Source organism: Amborella trichopoda, chromosome 2 (genome assembly GCF_054954075.1).
Source record: "Amborella trichopoda isolate Santa Cruz 75 chromosome 2, AtrichopodaSantaCruz75HAP2 v2.0, whole genome shotgun sequence".
NCBI classification, from domain to species: domain Eukaryota; kingdom Viridiplantae; phylum Streptophyta; class Magnoliopsida; order Amborellales; family Amborellaceae; genus Amborella; species Amborella trichopoda.
Genome location: NC_142337.1, coordinates 14,412,328 through 14,432,048, shown reverse-complemented (window position 1 = coordinate 14,432,048; position 19,721 = coordinate 14,412,328). Strand labels below are relative to the sequence as shown.

General features: G+C 34.5%; 1 protein-coding gene across 1 annotated transcript; it reads right to left on the bottom strand.

Moving 5' to 3' along the window:
* Nucleotides 1-16,527: 16,527 nt before the first annotated feature.
* On the bottom strand, nucleotides 16,528-18,019 carry LOC18445048 (aspartic proteinase CDR1). The gene has a single exon (XM_006855195.2). It carries the CDS (start codon nucleotides 17,976-17,978, stop codon nucleotides 16,560-16,562), a length of 1,419 nt encoding a protein of 472 aa, XP_006855257.1. The 5' UTR covers nucleotides 17,979-18,019; the 3' UTR covers nucleotides 16,528-16,559.
* Between the last annotated feature and the right edge of the window lie 1,702 nt (nucleotides 18,020-19,721).

Sequence of the window (19,721 nt, the reverse complement as noted above, 5' to 3'; positions counted from 1 at the left end):
CGGTCAAATAGTTTTTTTTTTTTTAAAAAAGATAAAAAACATCCAAAAAATTTGAAAAAAGATAGAAAAATCAGTGCTCGAGTGGTAAACAATGCCCCTAAGACAACCTATTAAAAATTGACAAGATATCTATGAGACTTGTCCTTACAATTGTCAGTCATGATGGTCACTCCTGTACCGGGCCAGTAGACCTTAAACTGTGCAATATGCTTATCAACATCATGAACAACAACTTCTAAACATGGCCCTGCAAGCTCCTTCGCAGTTGAACGTCTAACACCTGGCCCTGCGCCAACTATAGAATCTACCATTTGTGGGTAGAAATCTAAGCTTGCAAAATTAAATGACAGTGCATTAACATATCAAAACATGATAATCATCTTTCTCGCTTTTTCTATTAATACACCTATTGACGGAAATTTTAATTTTTTTTTATGATATTGTGACTTGTGGGGATCAAGTCCAGAGGGTTCGCTGGTCATTAATGACACATCTATGGGTTCATGTCGTTGAGTAGTAGATGACCGACTATAAGAGGATGGACGACTAGAAAAACTATGTCTCAATCTACTAGATGTGGATCTAAGTAATGAAGGCCCACATCCTCCTCTACCCAGTATTACATGTTCTTGAGGTTGACAGCTACTGGATGCACCATCCCTTCTCCCATACATCTCTTGAATTTCCATTTGTGTATAATTAAGCTCTTGAATACTGACAATCCTTGCTCATTCTATTTGCGCCTCAAATTCTACATCTTGGTCATCTTCCTCATCTATTGGACTTTCGTACCCCCTCCTTATCTCCTCAGCATCCTTTCTCTCTGCACTTTTTTTTCTTTTCTTTCTGTAATTATTTTTATTATTTGTTGTTTTACTTCTGGTTGCACTTCTTTACAACCGGAGACATTACCCTTTACCCAAGCAAGATGTTCTTTTAGGCGATAAATACCACCACCCATTTCCTTGTTACAAAAATTACATCGAATTCTTCTTTTGTCATTCACTTTTGTATCATACTGCCATGTCACATCTCCCCTTCTCATCTTATTATTTTCTTATAAATTTTCCTAAACATAAAAGTTCATTAAAAAAATATTTTTTTGGAAAAATCACTCTACTAAGGGGACCTTGTAAGCATGGATATTTAAGCCCTACTTTCTCATGAAAATGAACAAGTTACAATAACATCCAATAGAAAAAGAAATCATACTTAAGATGACCATGAATCACCATGCCATTCAATTAATATTTCTCAATAAAAAACATGCACGTGTGCTTCTAGACCATGAAAGCTGAAAAAGCCATGCACGAGGGGAATGCATTAAGAAATGTGGTGAAATATGTTTTCTAGAGGGCTAAGGTCAAGTAAATCCTTCCATGGGGAATATGAACAAAAATAAGTGCCCAAACCTTTCCCAAAGTACATGGTACACCATAAAATTGAATAAGAGCAGCAACCTATTAAACAAGAAGTACTCCATATAAAGATACCACAATTCTTGATGAGCAGTTTGCATTTCATGTGATAGTTACCCTTGCCATGAATATTTATTCAAGGTAAAAAGTATTTCTCAAAAGGTTCTAAATGGATGCATCATAAGAGAAAAATACATCTACTTTCCAAAAGTGGAATTTAATACACTCCTTGCTATACGTTTAAACTATAAAGCATGCATTGCTTCAAGGAGTTCTACAAGCTAGTACAATAGATCAATTATGTATGGTGATCAAAACTGAAGATATGTTGCCAAAACTGAAACCTCTATAAAAATGGGCTTTAAACACAATTATGTTGAACAACTAAATATATCCCTTTTTCATAACATTGCTGCATACATAAAGATATAAAGTATAGCCAACAGGTAGTCCGATACTTAATACTTGGGATACTAAGTGTTTCTTGAGTCAAAATTACTCTACAAAATCAAATCATTCATAAAAAATATCTCCCTAAAATTTAAAGAATACTGGGAATACAAATTTTTTTTTTTGAATATATATATATATATATATATATTCTCATATTCATCACAAAAAACATATTTTTATAAATATATATATTATATAACATTAAAAACAATCCTCACAAAAAAATATCAATTTTATTTTTCATTCAATAAACTCTAAAATCCCCAAAATCGACCTCCAAATTTTTGTTTTTGTTCTAAAATTCATTCATTTATTTTATGCAATCAATAATCTCACACAAATATTGTTTATATATATTCTCATATTCATCACAGAAAACATGTTTTTATAAATATATATATTATATAACATTAAAAACAATCCTCACAAAAAAATATCAATTTTATTTTTCATTCAATAAACCCTAAAATCCCCAAAATTGACCTCCAAATTTTTGTTTTTGTTCTAAAATTTGTTCATTTATTTTATGCAATCAATAATCTCACACAAATATTCTTTATATATATTCTCATATTCATCACGGAAATTTTTTTTATATAAATATATATATTATATAACATTCAAAACAATCCTCACAAAAAATATCAATTTTATTTTTCATTCAATAAATCCTAAAATCCGAAAAATCCCCAAAATTGACCTCCAAATTTTTGTTTTTGTTCTAAAATTCGTTTATTTATTTTATGCAATCATTAATCTCACACAAATATTGTTTATATATATATTCTCATATTCATCACAAAAAACATTATATATATATATATATAACATTAAAAACAATCCTCACAAAAAAATATCAATTTTATTTTTCATTCAATAAATCATTCAATAAACCCTAAAATCCCCAAAATTGACCTCCAAATTTTCGTTTTTGTTCTAAAATTCGTTCATTTATTTTATGCAATAAAAAATCTCACGCAAATATTGTGTATATATATTCTCACATTCATCACAAAAAATATATTTTTATAAATATATATATTATATAACATTAAAAACAAAAAATCCCTAAATTTCTAAAATCGAGCTCCAAAAAACCCTAAATTCCTAAAATCGAGCTCCAAAAAACCCTAAATTCTTGAAAAGCGAGCTCCAATTTTTTTTTTTTTGTTAAAAAATCGTTCTTTTATTTATTGCAATAAATAATACTAGTCAAATCTTGTCTGAAAAATCCTAAAAAAGCTGTAAAACTAAGACAAAAATTAAAAAAATTTGGGCTCGGGCTTACCTTGTCTGCTTCAATCTCAAAATCAAGCCCCAAATCTCTCCATTTTAATAAAATCAGGAGTCTTGAAATATATATATCTCTTTGATCATTAAAATCCCCAACTTTTTATCGAAAAAACTGAAAAACCAGGCCAAAATCAATGGAATAGCGGATTTTTCATTAAAAAACTAAAAAACAGCAAAAAATGCACCAAAAATTCGGAAAAAACGATTTAATCTCGGAGTTTTTGATTCAATAATGATGGATTTATAGAAGATTTGAAGGTATATTATAATAATTGAGCAAAAAAAAAACAAAAAAAGGTAGAAAAAAGCATAAAAAAGCTACAAAAAATGGCGGATCACGGGTTCTGCCCAAATAACAGACACTGTTAGAAATAACGGCCGTTATTTTCTGTGGCGCCGTTATTTTGTTATATCATTCGATATAACACCAAACCGGACCGGTTTTGTCAAAAATTCACCTAGTCAAGGCCAAATCAGCCTGTTTTTTGACCGATTTTTTTCAGGACGATGTGTTTTTTTACTAGTACACTAAAACCGGACCTAATCGGAATCGCCACTCCACCGGTAGTGAGTTAACCGGACGGTTCTGGTTCTGACCGACCGGTTTTTGGAACACTGGGGAGAATAGAGAGGGGGATATAACATCAATGCCCAATATTTATCGAGCAGGTTCGTCCAAAGATTTCCTACTTCCTCAGCGCAAATTTATGTCTAGGTATATTTTCTAGATTTGAATTTTGTGGGGATATTTTCTAGATTCTAAGGATATTTCTAAACCGAGCAACCAACTTTAAAAGGGAAAAAAGAAATAAAAAAACTAACTCTTACTCTATGTGAGACTAAGAAAGGCTTTACCAAGATTGCACATGAACCTCCTAATTTTGTGAAGGAAAGACATAGATATTCAATGACTCAATATTTTATTTTATTTAAAAATAAAATAATCTAATTATATTTAGATGGATCTAAAAATTTAGATTAAAAATACCAAAATAACTCTTTTGCGGCATGAGTAGAAATATAATATGCTCTTGGTAGAGCATAATACACGTCCTCTTCATTTCGTGTCATAGAGTATTATGAGGCAAATGACTACAGTTCTCTCTCGCCAAAAGAAGAAGCTCAACTTTATACTCCGTTGGAATTCGGGCCTTCTAGTTTTTAGAGCAAACCACGTATAAGCATTATTCGCCCAACATAGATGATATTATATTCGTACGAAAGTATCTTCTCTATTCACTACCTCGAGTAAAATCTATAAAGGATTAATTTTAGCATCCGAAGGTTTTATAGATGTAACATCTTGAATTCTCAGATTAACCTCAATAAAAAAAATTTGCACGCTCTATGTACTAAAGAAACAAATTTAATTGAATTGAGATCATTCAATTTTTAGAGAGCGAGCCTAAGTGTTAGAAAAATCAAAATTCGAATCTTTCTTTTGAAAGAATTATCTAGTGATTCTTATATGATTCCCAAAATTTCATATTTTATTGAAAAAAATCCTCAGAAGTATGGTTTGCTACTAACATAGTTGATGTATGACTCTTTTAAAAAATAAGGTTGTGACCATCTATTTTTGTATAGATCCTTTCAAAATTTTAAGGTGATTGTGGACAACTTGAAGGTGATAAGGCACTATGTAATTTGGTGAATGAACTTCTCCCTGCCCTTTTATCTATTCTCCATCTTTTCCCAATAAGAGATGGAGAGATTGATTGAGAGAGAGAAGTATCTTAGAGAGAAAAGCCTTAGTATTTCTAGATGCAAAAGATGATGAAAAAATTTGGAACAAACTCATCAAATTCGTATGAAATTATAGACACAATTTGATAGTTTTTCTAGAGAAAATGTGACTGAAAATGAGTTTTTCAACAATATATAACATAAAATAGAACACAAGTTTCCTGCAAAACAGTTGTTAGCAAATAATCTAGAGAGAGAAAGCTTCTTCGAGATACAACACGGTGCTAGAATTGATTATGTAGAGGGGTCTCACAAAGATGAGAGGCACGTGCCTTGCACCCATCTCACAAGTAAGCATAAGAGAGATAAAGAAGTTTTAGGGAGAGAAAGAGAGCTCGTGCTTAATGCTCTAGCCTTTCAAAACCCATTTCCATAAATATAGCTACAAAAAGGAAAAATAGAGAGACACATGTAGAGAGAGAAATGACAAGTCTTGCCTTTCAATGACCTTCTGTCCCTCTCTTTACATGGGTTTCTCTTATTCTCTACATAAAACACTAGCTTATTTTGAAATATATTTTAAGTAACGTAGAAAAGAAAACAAATAAATTGAAATTTTTTGGGCTGTTATTTTGTAAATATTTGGAAGCACAATTTTCTTTAACATTCCCTCACTTGTTTTAAAATATTTATAAAACCATAATACAAACTTTTAGTAGCTATACAGAAGTTGCTGGGGTTGTACCTCCTCAAACAACAAATCCATCCACACATATGATCCATCCACTTGATGGCATCAACCACAGACATCCCCATGCTCATCAATTGTCGTGACGTATTGCGTGATCATCAATTATATCATGAAATTAGCCTTCATGCTTTTAGATTAGTAGACTTTCTCTCTCTCGCTAGTGTCTTTCGAAAAGCATCGGACACTCACAACATGATACTTACATCACCAAAAGTAATCTATGTCACCTAAAAATGTGAATAACCATCAATATAGCGCATCTTGCCATGATCCCATAAGGATCCTCAAACTGTCCAAACTAGTCATCGCAAAGTGGAAAATGTTGTCTATAAAGACATGCCAACTTGAGGTTATGCCCAATGAGTCATGCTAAATACAATGGTCCACTTTGGCCATCACAATGCGGATAACAGAGTCAAAAGACTGCTAGTCGGAGGTCATGTTCAATTGTCCAAATATCTAAGCTAGCCATCACAGCGCGGAAACACGGAGTCAAAAGACTACTAACTGGTGGTAGTTTGTGATAATTACGCCTCCGAGGGATTTCACCACATACGAACAATTAAATGTCCGAAGGCATAACTTAACCACCCTTGGAGGGCTCTTATACATGCCACACATGAGTCATCGCCACAAAGGCAGATATGCCACACAAACGTCATTGCTACAAAGGCGGATATGCCACATAGGAAAATGGTAATAACATAACATTCCACATGCTCAATAGCTGCGCTACTAAGGCTCATCACATGTGTACCATAAGAAACCCGTGGATCTCAATCCCATACCCCTTACACACCTTTCATGTGTGTTTATGTTGATACCTTTAGCCAACGGGTCAGCTATCATGAAATATGTGTGGAGATTCATTACTTTTATATCCTTTCGTCCCATAAACTCGCTTACGGAATGATAGTTTCTATCAATGTATTTTATTATATTGTCGTACATAGGATATTCAGAAATGACTATGACAGCTTGGTTGTCACAATGAATAACTGTTCAAGTGCTGTCAAATGTAGCCAAAGGTATCTCACTGAGCAATTTTCTTAAATATATTGTTTCATTGGCCGCCTCATATAAGGCTACATACTCTGCCTCCATTGTTGATTGTGACATACTCTTTTGTGTATTGCTATCCTATGATATACATGCTCCTCTATAAGTGAAAAATCCATCCAGATGTAGATCTGGATTTATCATCTTTGCCAGCCCAGTTTGCAGCATTATAGCCTTGCAATTCTAATTTATCATTTTCATAGCATAGGCTATAACTGGTGGTCCTTTTGAGATATCTAAATATTATCTTTACAAGTTTCCAATGTTCCAAACCTGGGTTACTCATATAATGGCTAGCAACCCCCAATACATATCCTTTGTCAGGGCGTGTGCAGTTCATCAAATAGTTTAATGATTCTACTACTTGTGTATTAGGGATCTTTTCCATAATCTCTTTTTTCTTATAAGTTTTAGGACACATGTCTTTGGACAGTCTATACCCTTTCTCATATGGGGTTCCATTGGTTTAGATTCATCCATTCTAAAAGTTTTTTGTGTCCTTACAATATATAGTTATTGGCTTAAGTAGAGTAATCTTATCTTCTTATCTCTTGTGATTTGCATGCCAAGAACCTGCTCTAATTATCCTAAGCCTTTCATATCAAATTGTGAAGATAATCACTCTTTGGTATCTTTAATAAGCTTATGATCACTACCTGTAATGATAATCTCATCTACATATAACACTAAAATGAGATGACTACCCCCACTACTTCGGATGTATACACAATATTCAACATTAGTATTAACAAAGCCATAGTTCTTTAGTGCATCGTCGAACTTTAAATACCATTGTCTTGAGGACTGTTTCAATCCATAAAGAGATTTCTTTAATTTGCACACTTTGCCTTTTTGTTCTTTAGACTCGAATCCCTCAGGTTACCTTTGTCTTTACATCCATTTGATGTATGTCAAAGTTATAATAGTTTGTTATTGTTAGAACAATCCCAATGGATGACTTTCTAGCCACATGGGAGAAAGTTTCTTTATAATCTACCCCTACTAGTTGGGTAAAACTCCTAGAAACCAGTCTAACTTTATACCTATCAATTGTTTCATTTGAATTCAGTTTCTTAGTATATGTTCATTTACAACTAATGGCTCTACGGCTTTCTTGTAGTTCTACTAAGGTCCATGTCTCATTCTTCACTAATGAGTTATATTCATATTACATTGCCTCCATCCAATTGGATGCCTCGGATGAACTTATGATATCTTTAAAGCTTATGGATTCATTATCAAGTTCTACATTATACCCATAGTAGTAATCCAAGTAACTAGGTCTTTTAGTTTCTCCAGTACGTTTCCTAGGCTCTATCATAATAGGAATACGGTTAACACTACTAGGGTTCTCACAGGAATCACTAGGTTTCCCCATTTCTTCTTCTTCAAATTCTATAATTTTAGGTTGTTTTCCCTTTGGCATTTTTTCATCTTTAAAGAAATGAGCATTTCTACTTTTATGATAGTCTTTGTTTCATGATCATAGAAACTATAATTTTTGGAGTGACTAGAGTACCCAACAAAAGTGCATTTAATTGTTGTAGGTCCTAGTTTTTTTCTGTTTGGATTAAGGACATGAGCTACACAACTCCGAACTCTAATGTGATCTAAATTAGGCTTTCTATTAAACCATAATTCAAAAGGGGTTCTACTCGTAGATTTGTTAAGAACTCTGTTTAATATATAAGTTGAGGTTAAAAAAGCCTCTCCCCAAAATTGGTAAGATATATTAGCTTCATGTATCCTACAATTAACCATCTCTAATAAGGTTTTATTTTTTCTTTCATCCATACCATTTTGTTGCGGTGTATAAGAGAGTGTGCATTATCTAATGATCCTATGTTCCTTACAAAAATTTTCAAACTCAAGTGAAGTATATTCTCTTCCTCTATCACTTCTCAAAATTTTGATCTTTTTATCTAGTAGATTTTCTACTTCCACCTTATACTCTTTAAATTTTCCTAAAGATTCACTTTTATGAGAAATCAATATATATATGCATATCGTGAATAATCATGAAAGTGATAAAATACTCATGTCCTTTAAAGGCTTTAGCATTTAATTTTCACAAATATCAGTATGTAAATGTAGAATACTTTCAGCCCTTAATCCCTTTGGGAATGATTTTCTATGCATATTTCCTTTGGGTAATTGGGTTCTCCTATTTCCATCTTCTTTGGTGGGTCCCTACAAAGTTTGGCAATATGACTAAGTTTGTTACAATTAAAACATCTTCTTAACCTTTTAAAGAATTTTCCCTTTTTCTTGTCTTCTTTTTTATTTCCTCATTGTTTTCATTAATCTCCTTTCTCTTAATATGATTGGGTCTTGGATACCCTTTTGAATAGCCAAATAAGCCTGCTAATGGGCTGTTTCATTTTTTTCTTTAGCCCTATCATTCACTTCCATCCTAAGATGTCCTCTTAAATCATCAAGGGTGTGGATGGTACCATTCTGGCAAAAGTTTTTCTTAAGGTATTTCCATGAATTATGGAGATTTTCTATTATCTTCATGATTTGATGATGTTCGGATATGGGTTCTCTATAACCGGCAAGTTGGTTAGCCATTACAATCATATCATCAAAAAATTCTAGCACTGATTGGTTCGATCTCATTTTATATTGGTTATATCTTTCATAAAATTCATGTTTTGTCATATAATTGTCCTCAATATGCCTTTTCTCAATAGCCTCCCATAAGTCTTTTAGCATTAGTGTAGGGTTCAAAGGCCTTATGCAATCTATCATTAAGGTAATTCAAAATGGCACCCTTACATGTAAAATTATCATTTTTCCATTTCAAGTATCTTTGTCTCTTTGTAAGTGTAGAGTCATCATCAGGTTCAGTTATGATTTCTTCTTCAATTACATTCAACAAACCCATAATATGCAACAATTAAGATACTTTACTTTTCCAAAGTGAGAAATTATAACCATCTAGCTTATCAATCTTCACTAAATCAGTCAATAAAGCTCTAGGATTAGCTATTTTCGATACAAATTGAAAACCCCAACACTTTGACACCAATTGTTGGCCCAAATACAATGGATATTAGGAAATTTCATAAAGAAATAGAGTTATATCAACATGCAAGTTGGGTTTTGAACTCAATCAGAAATATCCACAAATATATCGCATGCAATTCTTATCAAAATACCCACAAAAAGTTGCTGTAAATTCTTTGCAACTCAAGAGGATATACAAATATCACTAACTTTGTAATCCACTAAAGGGGATCTTAATCAAAAATCAATTGCAACTATTGATAAACTCTTTTAAGCATCTCAATCGAATTTTCAGCAAGCATGCACTCATAAACACCCATCATAAACCATTCCAATAATATAAGATAATGCCCAATACCTTTTTCCTTGCTCATAGAATATTTTCTAACCTTCTTGTAGTATTGCTAGATGCAAACGATAAATAAGAAAGTTGAAACAAACTCGCTAAATTCGTATGAAATTGTAGACACAATTTGGTAGCCTTTCTAGAGAGAGAATGTGGCTGAAAATGAGTTTTTCATCAATATATAACACAAAATAGAACACAAGTTTCCAGCAAAACAATTGTTAGAAAACAATCTAGAGATAGAAAGCTTTTTTGAGATGCAACATGGTGCTGGAATTAATTCTGTGACACTAGAGGGCTCTCACAGAGATGAGTGGCACGTCCCTTGCACCCAGCTCACAATGAGACATAAGAGAGAGAAAGAAGTTTTGGGGAGAGAGAGAGAGCTCGTGCTTGGTGCTCTAGCATCCCAAAACCCATCTCCATAAATATAGCTACAAAAGGGAAAAATAGAGAGATATTGACAAGTGTTGTTTTTCAATGACCACTTGTCCTCTTCACATGGGTCTTTCTTATTCTCTACACAAAGCACTAGCTTATTTTAAAATATATTTTAAGTAGGGAAGAAAAGAAAATAAATAAATTTAAATTTTTTGGGCTCTTATTTTGTAAATATTTGGAAAGACAATTTTGTTTAATAGCTTGCTAAAACTGGTGTCTAGCCAATTTCAAATAAGAATAGTATTGATGATTAATATCCTACGCCTCATATCATATGGTTGAACATCATGTGTGGCCCATGCTTCGGAGTCGAGATAATATGTGACTCACATTCAAATTTGATTCAGGCCATGGGTTTAGCAAAAAGAAGAGCACATATAGCATGATGGAATAGCATAAAGGGAGCAAAAAGTCTTCTAAATTTGTTCCCATTGAGGGAAAAAGGGGAGCAATAGGAAGAAGAGAAAGAAAAAAGGACATGAATGAGATAGTCCCTAATGAAACAAGAGAAAACTAGAAGAATAATGAAGCAAGAGAAAACTAGAAGAACATAATAGATTTTAGCAAGAATTAAAGCTTAGATAGCTTTGATCTGAACTGGAATTGACAAGACAAGCCCAATTTATAGAAATATGTGCTCAAACTCCCGATAGAATTCAAAGTCCATTTTGTTTTTGAAATCATATCACAAAAGGCTAAGAGGCCTAAAGTTGGTTGCATGAGGCCAATATTAAGTCACATTGGGCCTAACGTAGATCTCCTGTGGCCAAAAATAGGCCTCATGCAGCCTAGTCATGGCTGCATGAGGCCACATTGAACCAGCATGCAGCCACAACCTAGGCCCTGTAGATTCAATCTTGAGACCTTTAGACATGTTATTTTGGTCTCTCAAGCCTTTTGACTGATCTGCAAGCTTTTTTATTAGACTTGCATGAGTTTATAATAGAGATTTCCAAAAGCATAAGAATCTAAGATAGCACAAATCCTAAAAAAAATCTCAAAAAAGGAATAATTTTTAGCAAAAAAAAATGGTCCTTATTCTATGAAAAGAGGAAAAATCATTGCCTTAAAGCCTTATAATAATGATGAAAATTATGAAAGGACAAGAGAAAGGAAGGTCAATTAAGTTTGAGATCATCCTGAAATAGTTGGGTACCTTGTATTAAAGCACTCTCAAGTCAAGACATCAAGAAAACAAATTACAGTACATCTCATCTAATTGTTGTAGCTTTAGCATCATATCCTCCACAGGGATGGAAAATTCCTTCTTAAACTACTAGAAAGCCTCAGGGTTTTGATGAAAGATAGGTTCCACTAAATCACTTTGTTTCAAGAACCTCTCATCCTCATCTATCAAAGGCTTCTTGATTGATCACTTGGGAAGGACTCCTTGATTAACTGGAAAATATTCCTCGGGAACTGAGGAATAATAGTGGCAACTTAAGCTTGAGGAAGAAGAGAAATCAAATGTTGATCTGTAGAGGAGGAGGTATAGGGTTCTCAAGAACCCATTAGCTTGCGGAACCGGAAATCTCAAATGCTGGGATCCCACCCAAGATCGTGTACTCAATTGGCCAAATACGAAGTAGATGAATACAACTATAAATCGAGTGTAAAAAATAAAGCAAACATAAAAAGCACACTGCAACAACACATGGTTCACCCCGTAGGGTTACATCCACGACCCCGGCAACTAGAAATCCACATCACAATGAAAATTACAATTTTGGGTTGCAAGAGATAATATCTATCTCTAAACATCGGTAAAAGACCATTACCGATATTCTCTTCTAAACCTGCTCTCTTGACCGAGCAATACCGTCGATCAACATCTTCTTTCTCACCGTAATAATGCTACTGTAAAGATAACCTCAAGAGTATTCAAGAGATTTTCTCTCTTTAGAAGTGAAAGTTAATCGGCCCAAAGTTCATGAGAATATCACATCTCTCTCAAAGGCCATGTTTCTCTCTTAGAGAACCATCTCTATATTGGATATCCATTCCCATAACCCCTAAAGGGTTGACCCTCAAAGGGTGGGTATTATGTCCTCCTTCACTCTCTTATAAAGATATCACTTTCTAGCTTCTCAAGAAAGTCCATTTTTTATTCTTATAATACCTTTAATTTTTAGAAAAAAATATGGGTATAGTGATTTGGCTATCACCAAACCCAACAGAAGGGGTATCTAGAATCTCTACTGATTATTCCAAATTCTGTTCTTTTGCAATCATCTTGTGATAAACTCGTAAAGTCATGGCTCCATATAAAAATGTTCTAAACCTAATTGGGTTTGTTGTGCTGAGAAATAGTTTGCATGAGGCTTTACAAAGAAAAAATGTCAAAACTCCCGAACTCAGTAGGAATTTATACAAAATCCATACTGAGTTTCAGAATCTGTATGAATGTAAGATAAAAGTACATGCCTGAGGTCAAAAGATGATCTCAGCAATCTTGGTGTAGGTCGCATGTGTATTCTTGGCCTCATGCAGCCTACTCTTGGTTGCATGTTGCATACATTTGATTGTATTATACCTAATCCTTGCCGTTTTTGGCCTAGAGTTACCCCCTTGTGGCCTCCCTCTAGATGTATGTTGTCAAACCCCAGCCGTGTGCAAGGCATTTCTGATATATAAGGGACACATGGGATGTTTATACCAAGCTTTTTATAACCAACGACAATGTGTTTCTGTTAAGCCACAACCCCTGTCAACTTCGACAGTTGTTCTTTAGGCAACCCTGGCCCATCAGGAATAGGAGCTATTATGAGAAATCACACAGGTATCACGATAGCTTTGACCACCAAGTTTGTAGGCCACTTGGACTCAATGGAGGCAGAAGCTACTGCGCTGTTAGAGGGCATTAGAATGATCCAACCTTTCTCAAACTTACCTTTTATCATTGAAGGTGATTCCAAAAATGTCATTGTTTGGGTCAAACATCCCTCGTCAATCCGTTGGATTTTAAACCTTATCTTTAATGAAATTTTACACCTAGGTAGGGGTTGGCCATCGCATGGAGACACATGTGGAGGGAGGCAAACCACGTCACAGATGCCATGGCAAAAGCAGCGGCCTGTGGTGAAGAAATATGAGACCTCGTCGAGTGGGTTTCTAGTTCTGCTGAAGCCATTTTATAGGCTTTTCTCTAACGGCATCTATTGTAACTACACTGTTTTCGCTCTCTCTAGCTACTTTTAGCTGTCCTAGTGGATTATATATATATATATATATATATATATATATATATATAGAAGATACTGCAAAACGCTTATAGGCGAAAATGAACAGTGATTTCGCCTACTCTCATCACCATCCAAACTTCATCGTACGGTCACGATTGTCCGGTAATGTTTTATTTTTTTCTACAAATCAGAATTGCTTGAAATTTGGAGCGTGTGTTCATAAAAAATAGGTGAATCTATGAAAAATATCAAAAAAATATTTTAGACTAAAACAATTGACCAAAATACCTTGGAAAAATTTCAGGGGTATTTTGGAGAATTTATTTTTTAAGAATTATTTTTTTATATTTTTATTAGGTTCACCTCACTAATATGTACACACTCTCTAAATTTCAGGTCATTCTGATTTGTAGAAAAAAATAAAAAATGAAACACTACCGGACAAACGTGACCTTACGATGAACTTTGGACTATGATGAGGGTAGGCAAAATCACTGTTCATATTCTCCTATAGACATTGAGAAGACTTTTCCCCACACACACACACATATATATATATATATATATATATATATATATATATATATAACAGTCAACATTCTAAAAAAAAAAATCTGTCCATAGGACTAAAGAGCAATCCCTATCCAAGAAGATATCTAACCCATTGCAACCAAATCCAAATTGCATTTGATTTAGTCCAGACTACTTGCAACTTGAGTTATAAGGGATATGTAGCTTAATGGTTACTTGTAACAACCCTTTTAAGAACCCCTGCATGGTGTTTCCAATATGTCATAACCACTATGCTCAGGTTTGGCAGCTGATCCATTCCATTTAGAGAGTGTCTTTAACTCGACCCCTTGTGGCCTACTCAAAATTTGCCTACTCCAAAATGTGGCTTGGTCCTGATTACTTGCAAATTGATCCTAAATGCACAAGGAACATGTTAGACACTTGAAGCAATCTTTTATGAACAACCACAAGGTGCTTAAATAAGCGACAACACCGAGTTTGGTAATAGATCATCTTCAGACAGCGATTGCCTTGGACCTATTCCATGGGGCCCACTACGAATCACATGAGAACAAGTCCTGACCACTTGCAACTTGACTTTTAATGCATGAGGAACACTTTGGGAGCCAGTAGTGAACTTGTTACATCCCTTCACAAGTTGTTCTCAATAAGTGTCAATCCATAGGTCTGACAATGGACCCTGCTCAGGAAGAAGGGGTTAAGCAATTAGTCTTACCTTATAGTGGCATGCTTTCTCCGCGTAAGTATTTTCTCCTCTGATTCCAAAAGCGTTAATTGTCTTTTAAAAATATATACTAAACATCCCCAATTTCCAAAACTCTCCTTTTTCCATATATTCAAAAATGTTTTATTAAAAAAATGGGTGAAACTTTTGAAAGTGATGATAATCTCATTGGTTTAAACTATCAGTCAAACCTGATTTCGGAGCATAAGTAGACCGACCATTAGTCATAAGTCTACATAAAGGTAATGGACCCAAGACTACCTATATGCAATGGCTTTTTGTTTGTCCTCTCTGATGAGTCACTTCCTGTATCAATTTCAAATATCGATTTGTTTCTCTCCACAGCATACATTATCTCTTGCATTTTAGGAATCACTGTATGTTTGGCCACCTAGTTCAGCAATGAGGGGATAGGGGTTTCTCGATGACGACGATTGCAAATTCCCTCAGTCAAGATCCTTTCCAATGTCCTGTGGTGAGGATGCCGTGCATACTGACTCCCTCATCTGTGATCCTTTTTGCATTTGATTGGTGTCGTGTTTCATACTATGAGGATCTCTAAAATATAAATACTGCATTGATTCTTCAACCGACAGGTACCCACTTCTTTGATATTCAATCTTAAACCTGTGTGCCAAATGAACATCAATGAGAAGCAATTGCAGAAACCTGAAATCTGGCCTAGTATTCCTAATTGAATTTGGTCTGTCTCTTCATCTCATATCATACTGTTCATTCAACATCTCCAATAAATTGAACCATATTTGACTCACTAGACTTACCCTAGAATTAAACATAAGAAAACTAAGCTATATGTTTACATTAGATATTGTAAAGAATGGAAAGATATTTCCAACAGTCCAACACTCACTTCAACCGGACATACTGTTGACAAATTATGGCTTATGCCAATAACAGAAGTAGACTGTATGGGGGCTACAATAAATCCTTAGCCAACGATTGATCACTTCCCCTCATAATTTGTCAATGCTCTTATTGATATTGATTTCTCTTTCCATCTCTAATGACTTTTGATTTTCTCATCTCAATGACGTTCAAGTCTCTTTATTAGTGAAGAAAAACTCAGGCCAGCCAACTTAGACTTGCCCGAGTAACTCTAACTCGTCTCCCTGGTGAGTCTAAGTATCCTTGAATTGGGTGGACTGACTCGGGGATCCTAAAAAGATCCAAAATATTATAAAATAAGATATAAAAGATTTATTGGTAATATATTTTTTATGTTTTATATCATTTTGGTAAAGATTGGAAAGTGTTTTGGTCATCGATACTTATTTTTATATTTTCTTTTCATTTAAACTAGACTCCAACCCTCCAAAAATAAAATGATTTTTTTGAAATCCATTTTTTCACTACATTTTTAACTTCATTTAGATGCGTTCTGTTTAATTTTACTTTAAACATATTTGGGATTTTTTATTTTTGAACACTTTTTGGCTTAGCCAGACTAGGCCCGACTAGAGTAACTGGGGCCAAGCCCCGTGGTCAAGTCATAGTTTTTTTTCATTGCTTTCTACCAACTTGGGCATACACAAATACAATAACCAAAAAGAATTGTACTGGGATATAAAAGATGGTCAGCAGGGCATTGGTGTATACCAATAATCTCCATGTTTTCTTATTTTCAAAAACATATTTGTCAACTCTAAATCTTTGTGCAATCTGCTGGAGCAAAGACAAGCCTCTCGTTCACAAGGTCATACTCCACCCCCATATTTCGCTGCATTAAGTTACCAAAGATGGAGAGAGAATCAGTTGGGATCAGCATGAAGCATGTGGTCAGTGGATCCGTCTTTGCAAACAAATTTTTGGGATCTACTCTCCAATCAGCCTCACCCTTGAAGTGGAATGTAATATCTGGGAATCCTGTAACATCTCCTGATCTATCTTCACTCCAATAGCAAAGATTAAATTGCTTCAGGGGGTCTGGAGTCCATAACTTTTTTGTAGAGTCCACCAAAATTTTGACCAGTGGATCATATGCAATCCGGTCCAAGAAAGTGAGAGCCGAACCAGAGTCGATGAACAACTTCTTTTTCTCTTGACTTGGATCGAAGATGCCTGGTGGTAAGCCTATACGCTGGGAGCCGACACTAATGTCCTCGAGGTTCAAGAAGTATAATGTATCCAAGAATGGTAGTTGATAAATTGGCGTCAACTTGATACCGGGTATTTTGATGTCAGCATAATCACCCATAAGAATGACGCCGGTGCCATTATTCGGAAGGCAATATGCGAATTTCTTCGGTAATCTGGAACTCAGTTGAGAAATAAGGGAGAGAGGCCCTCCCCCAAAACCCACCACCCCAGAGCTTGTAAATCCAGGATTAGTGTCAAGAATGCTACATCCAAATCCTATTTTGTCAATTGGGAGTACAACTTGGCCATTAGTAATTCTGGTATCAATATTTCTATCAATGCTTGGTAAAGAGTTATTATGAGTACTATCATCAAAGGTAAAATTATTTTTAATGCTTTGATCCCATTCAAAGGTGAAGGTTTCATATGCCAGTATGCCATTTGAAAATGTACCATCACGATACCTAACCCCATAAAAGCAATCAGTAGTGCACGATGAATTCGTATCCTTACACAGAGTCTCATTGCAGCCAATGGTTTGATAGCTCGAAGATGCGGCGGGGTCATAAATGGGGAACCTAGCGCTGGAGACCGATTCACCATGTTTACACACTGTCCACATCATGTCACTCCCAGAATCAATTATGAAGAAGAAATCTTTTTGCGGGGTCCCTATCCCGACCTTCATGATGTACTCCAATTCCAATGTTGCCGGTGATCTTGTTCCCCCTGCCGGATAATATCCGTCGAGGGCTGACCGGAAGTATTGGTGGCGAGCGATGGAGCGGCGGGCTGCTTGCCGCATTCGATCATGATCTGTGACATTAGGGGTATAAAAAGGAGATTGTAAGGAGTCGCGGTGGATGAGGTTTTGCCTGAGTCCAGTAATTTTTGTAGCAGATGATGACATTCTGAATAATGAATTGGACGTGACAGTGACGAGTAGCATGAGAACAAAGACCCATCGAGTAGACTCCAAATCCATGATCACCTAAACCAGTAAACTGTGTTACTTTTCATAAGGTAGAAGAGAATGGCAAACTGCAATTTTCATCCCCAAGGTTGTTCTTAATATAGATTGCCTAGGTCGCTCCTTACTACTGAGAGTTTTAGAAATGCCAACTATAAAAGGCAGTAATGCTTTTAAATATTTTCTATGTTTGGATTGTCGACTATGAAAGGCAGTAATGCTTTTAAATATTTTCTATGTTTCGATTGTTAGATTTAGATATTTTCTATGTTTGGATTGCCAACTATGAAAGGCAGTAATTCTTTTAGATATTTTCTATGTTTGGATTGTTAGATTTAGTAAAGAAGAAGTCGATCAATTCTACTAACAAATTATGAAACCTTAAAATGTTTTATATACAAATACAAATTTAATGTAAATTACATTATCCTTACACAAATATACAATGACAATAAAAGATAACTAAAAATTATACATTTTATTTTCGTATACATATTATCCTTACACAAATATACAATGACAATAAAAGATAACTAAAAATTATACATTTTATTTTTGCATACATATTATTACCCTTCTTCAAGTTGATGCGAACATGAGTAAAGCATTAGCTCGTTCACTAGAAAATCATGGTGGCTCCGAGTAACAGATTTAGTGAAAATTTCAATTGTTTGCTCAATAGAAGAAACATAAAGAAAATATAATATACCATCAAGATAACGATCACGAATATAATGACAATCTATGTTAATATGCATTGTTCGCTCATGAAAAACTGGATTAGACGCAATCTTAATTGCACAATATGGGATTTGAAATAGAGATACTAAACTCATTGAGAAGAGCACGAACCCAAACTTATTGAGAGAGCACGAATGGAAGTACCTCGAATATAGTGTAAAATTCAATGAACTGCTGATAGATGTGGTCGTCGAGGATCTGAAACAAATTGGCTCACAACATGCAGTGATACCATGTTAGATTTAGAGAATATGAAGAGCTCAGGAAGAGTCCAGAGAGAAACAATCCCAATCAATTCTCATTAACAAGAAATGGAACATACAAATACAAATTTAGTGCATACCACATTATCCGTATAAAAATATACAATGACAAAAAAAGACAACTGAAAATTATATATTTTATTTTTGTATACACAACATTGTGGATGCTTTTAAAATAGTGATGTGATATCCTTTCCTATTTTTCCAGCTATGTTCTTTAGGGATGAGACGGCTTGCTATCCCTGGGTAAATCCCTAACAATCAATATCTCAAATAATAAATAAATTATTTTTTGCTTTTCATTAAGTTGTACATATTCTAAAATTTCATGTAAATGAAACACGTATGTAGAAATTGCATTTATTTCAGTGAGCAAACTAAATTGACAGTGAAGAGCATATTATATCATGTGAATGCCCATGGATGGAGAATAATATGTGAATTGATAGCATGAATATTGTAGAAGATAAACAAATTCATAAACTCAGAAGCATTTAAAACACTAGTAATTTCGAAAATATTATAAAGGCCTTTGAGATTTATTTATGCTAGAATTTTCCTATTTGGGGGCCATACAATTGCAGGTGACAAAGTTGTTGGATCCGAAATCTCCTACAAACATTTTGACGAATGGTTCTAAACAGGCACACATTCCTTTTATGTTTTTTTTGGTAAACGTAGGATATTGTCACCTCAACAGACAGAGATCAGCCCCCTAGTACAAGACCATGTTGCGGTAGCCCTCACCATGTTT

Excerpts from the sequence above, each read along its gene's own strand:
- LOC18445048 (XM_006855195.2), bottom strand. The coding sequence starts at position 17,978 with ATGGATTTGGAGTCTACTCGATGGGTCTTTGTTCTCATGCTACTCGTC.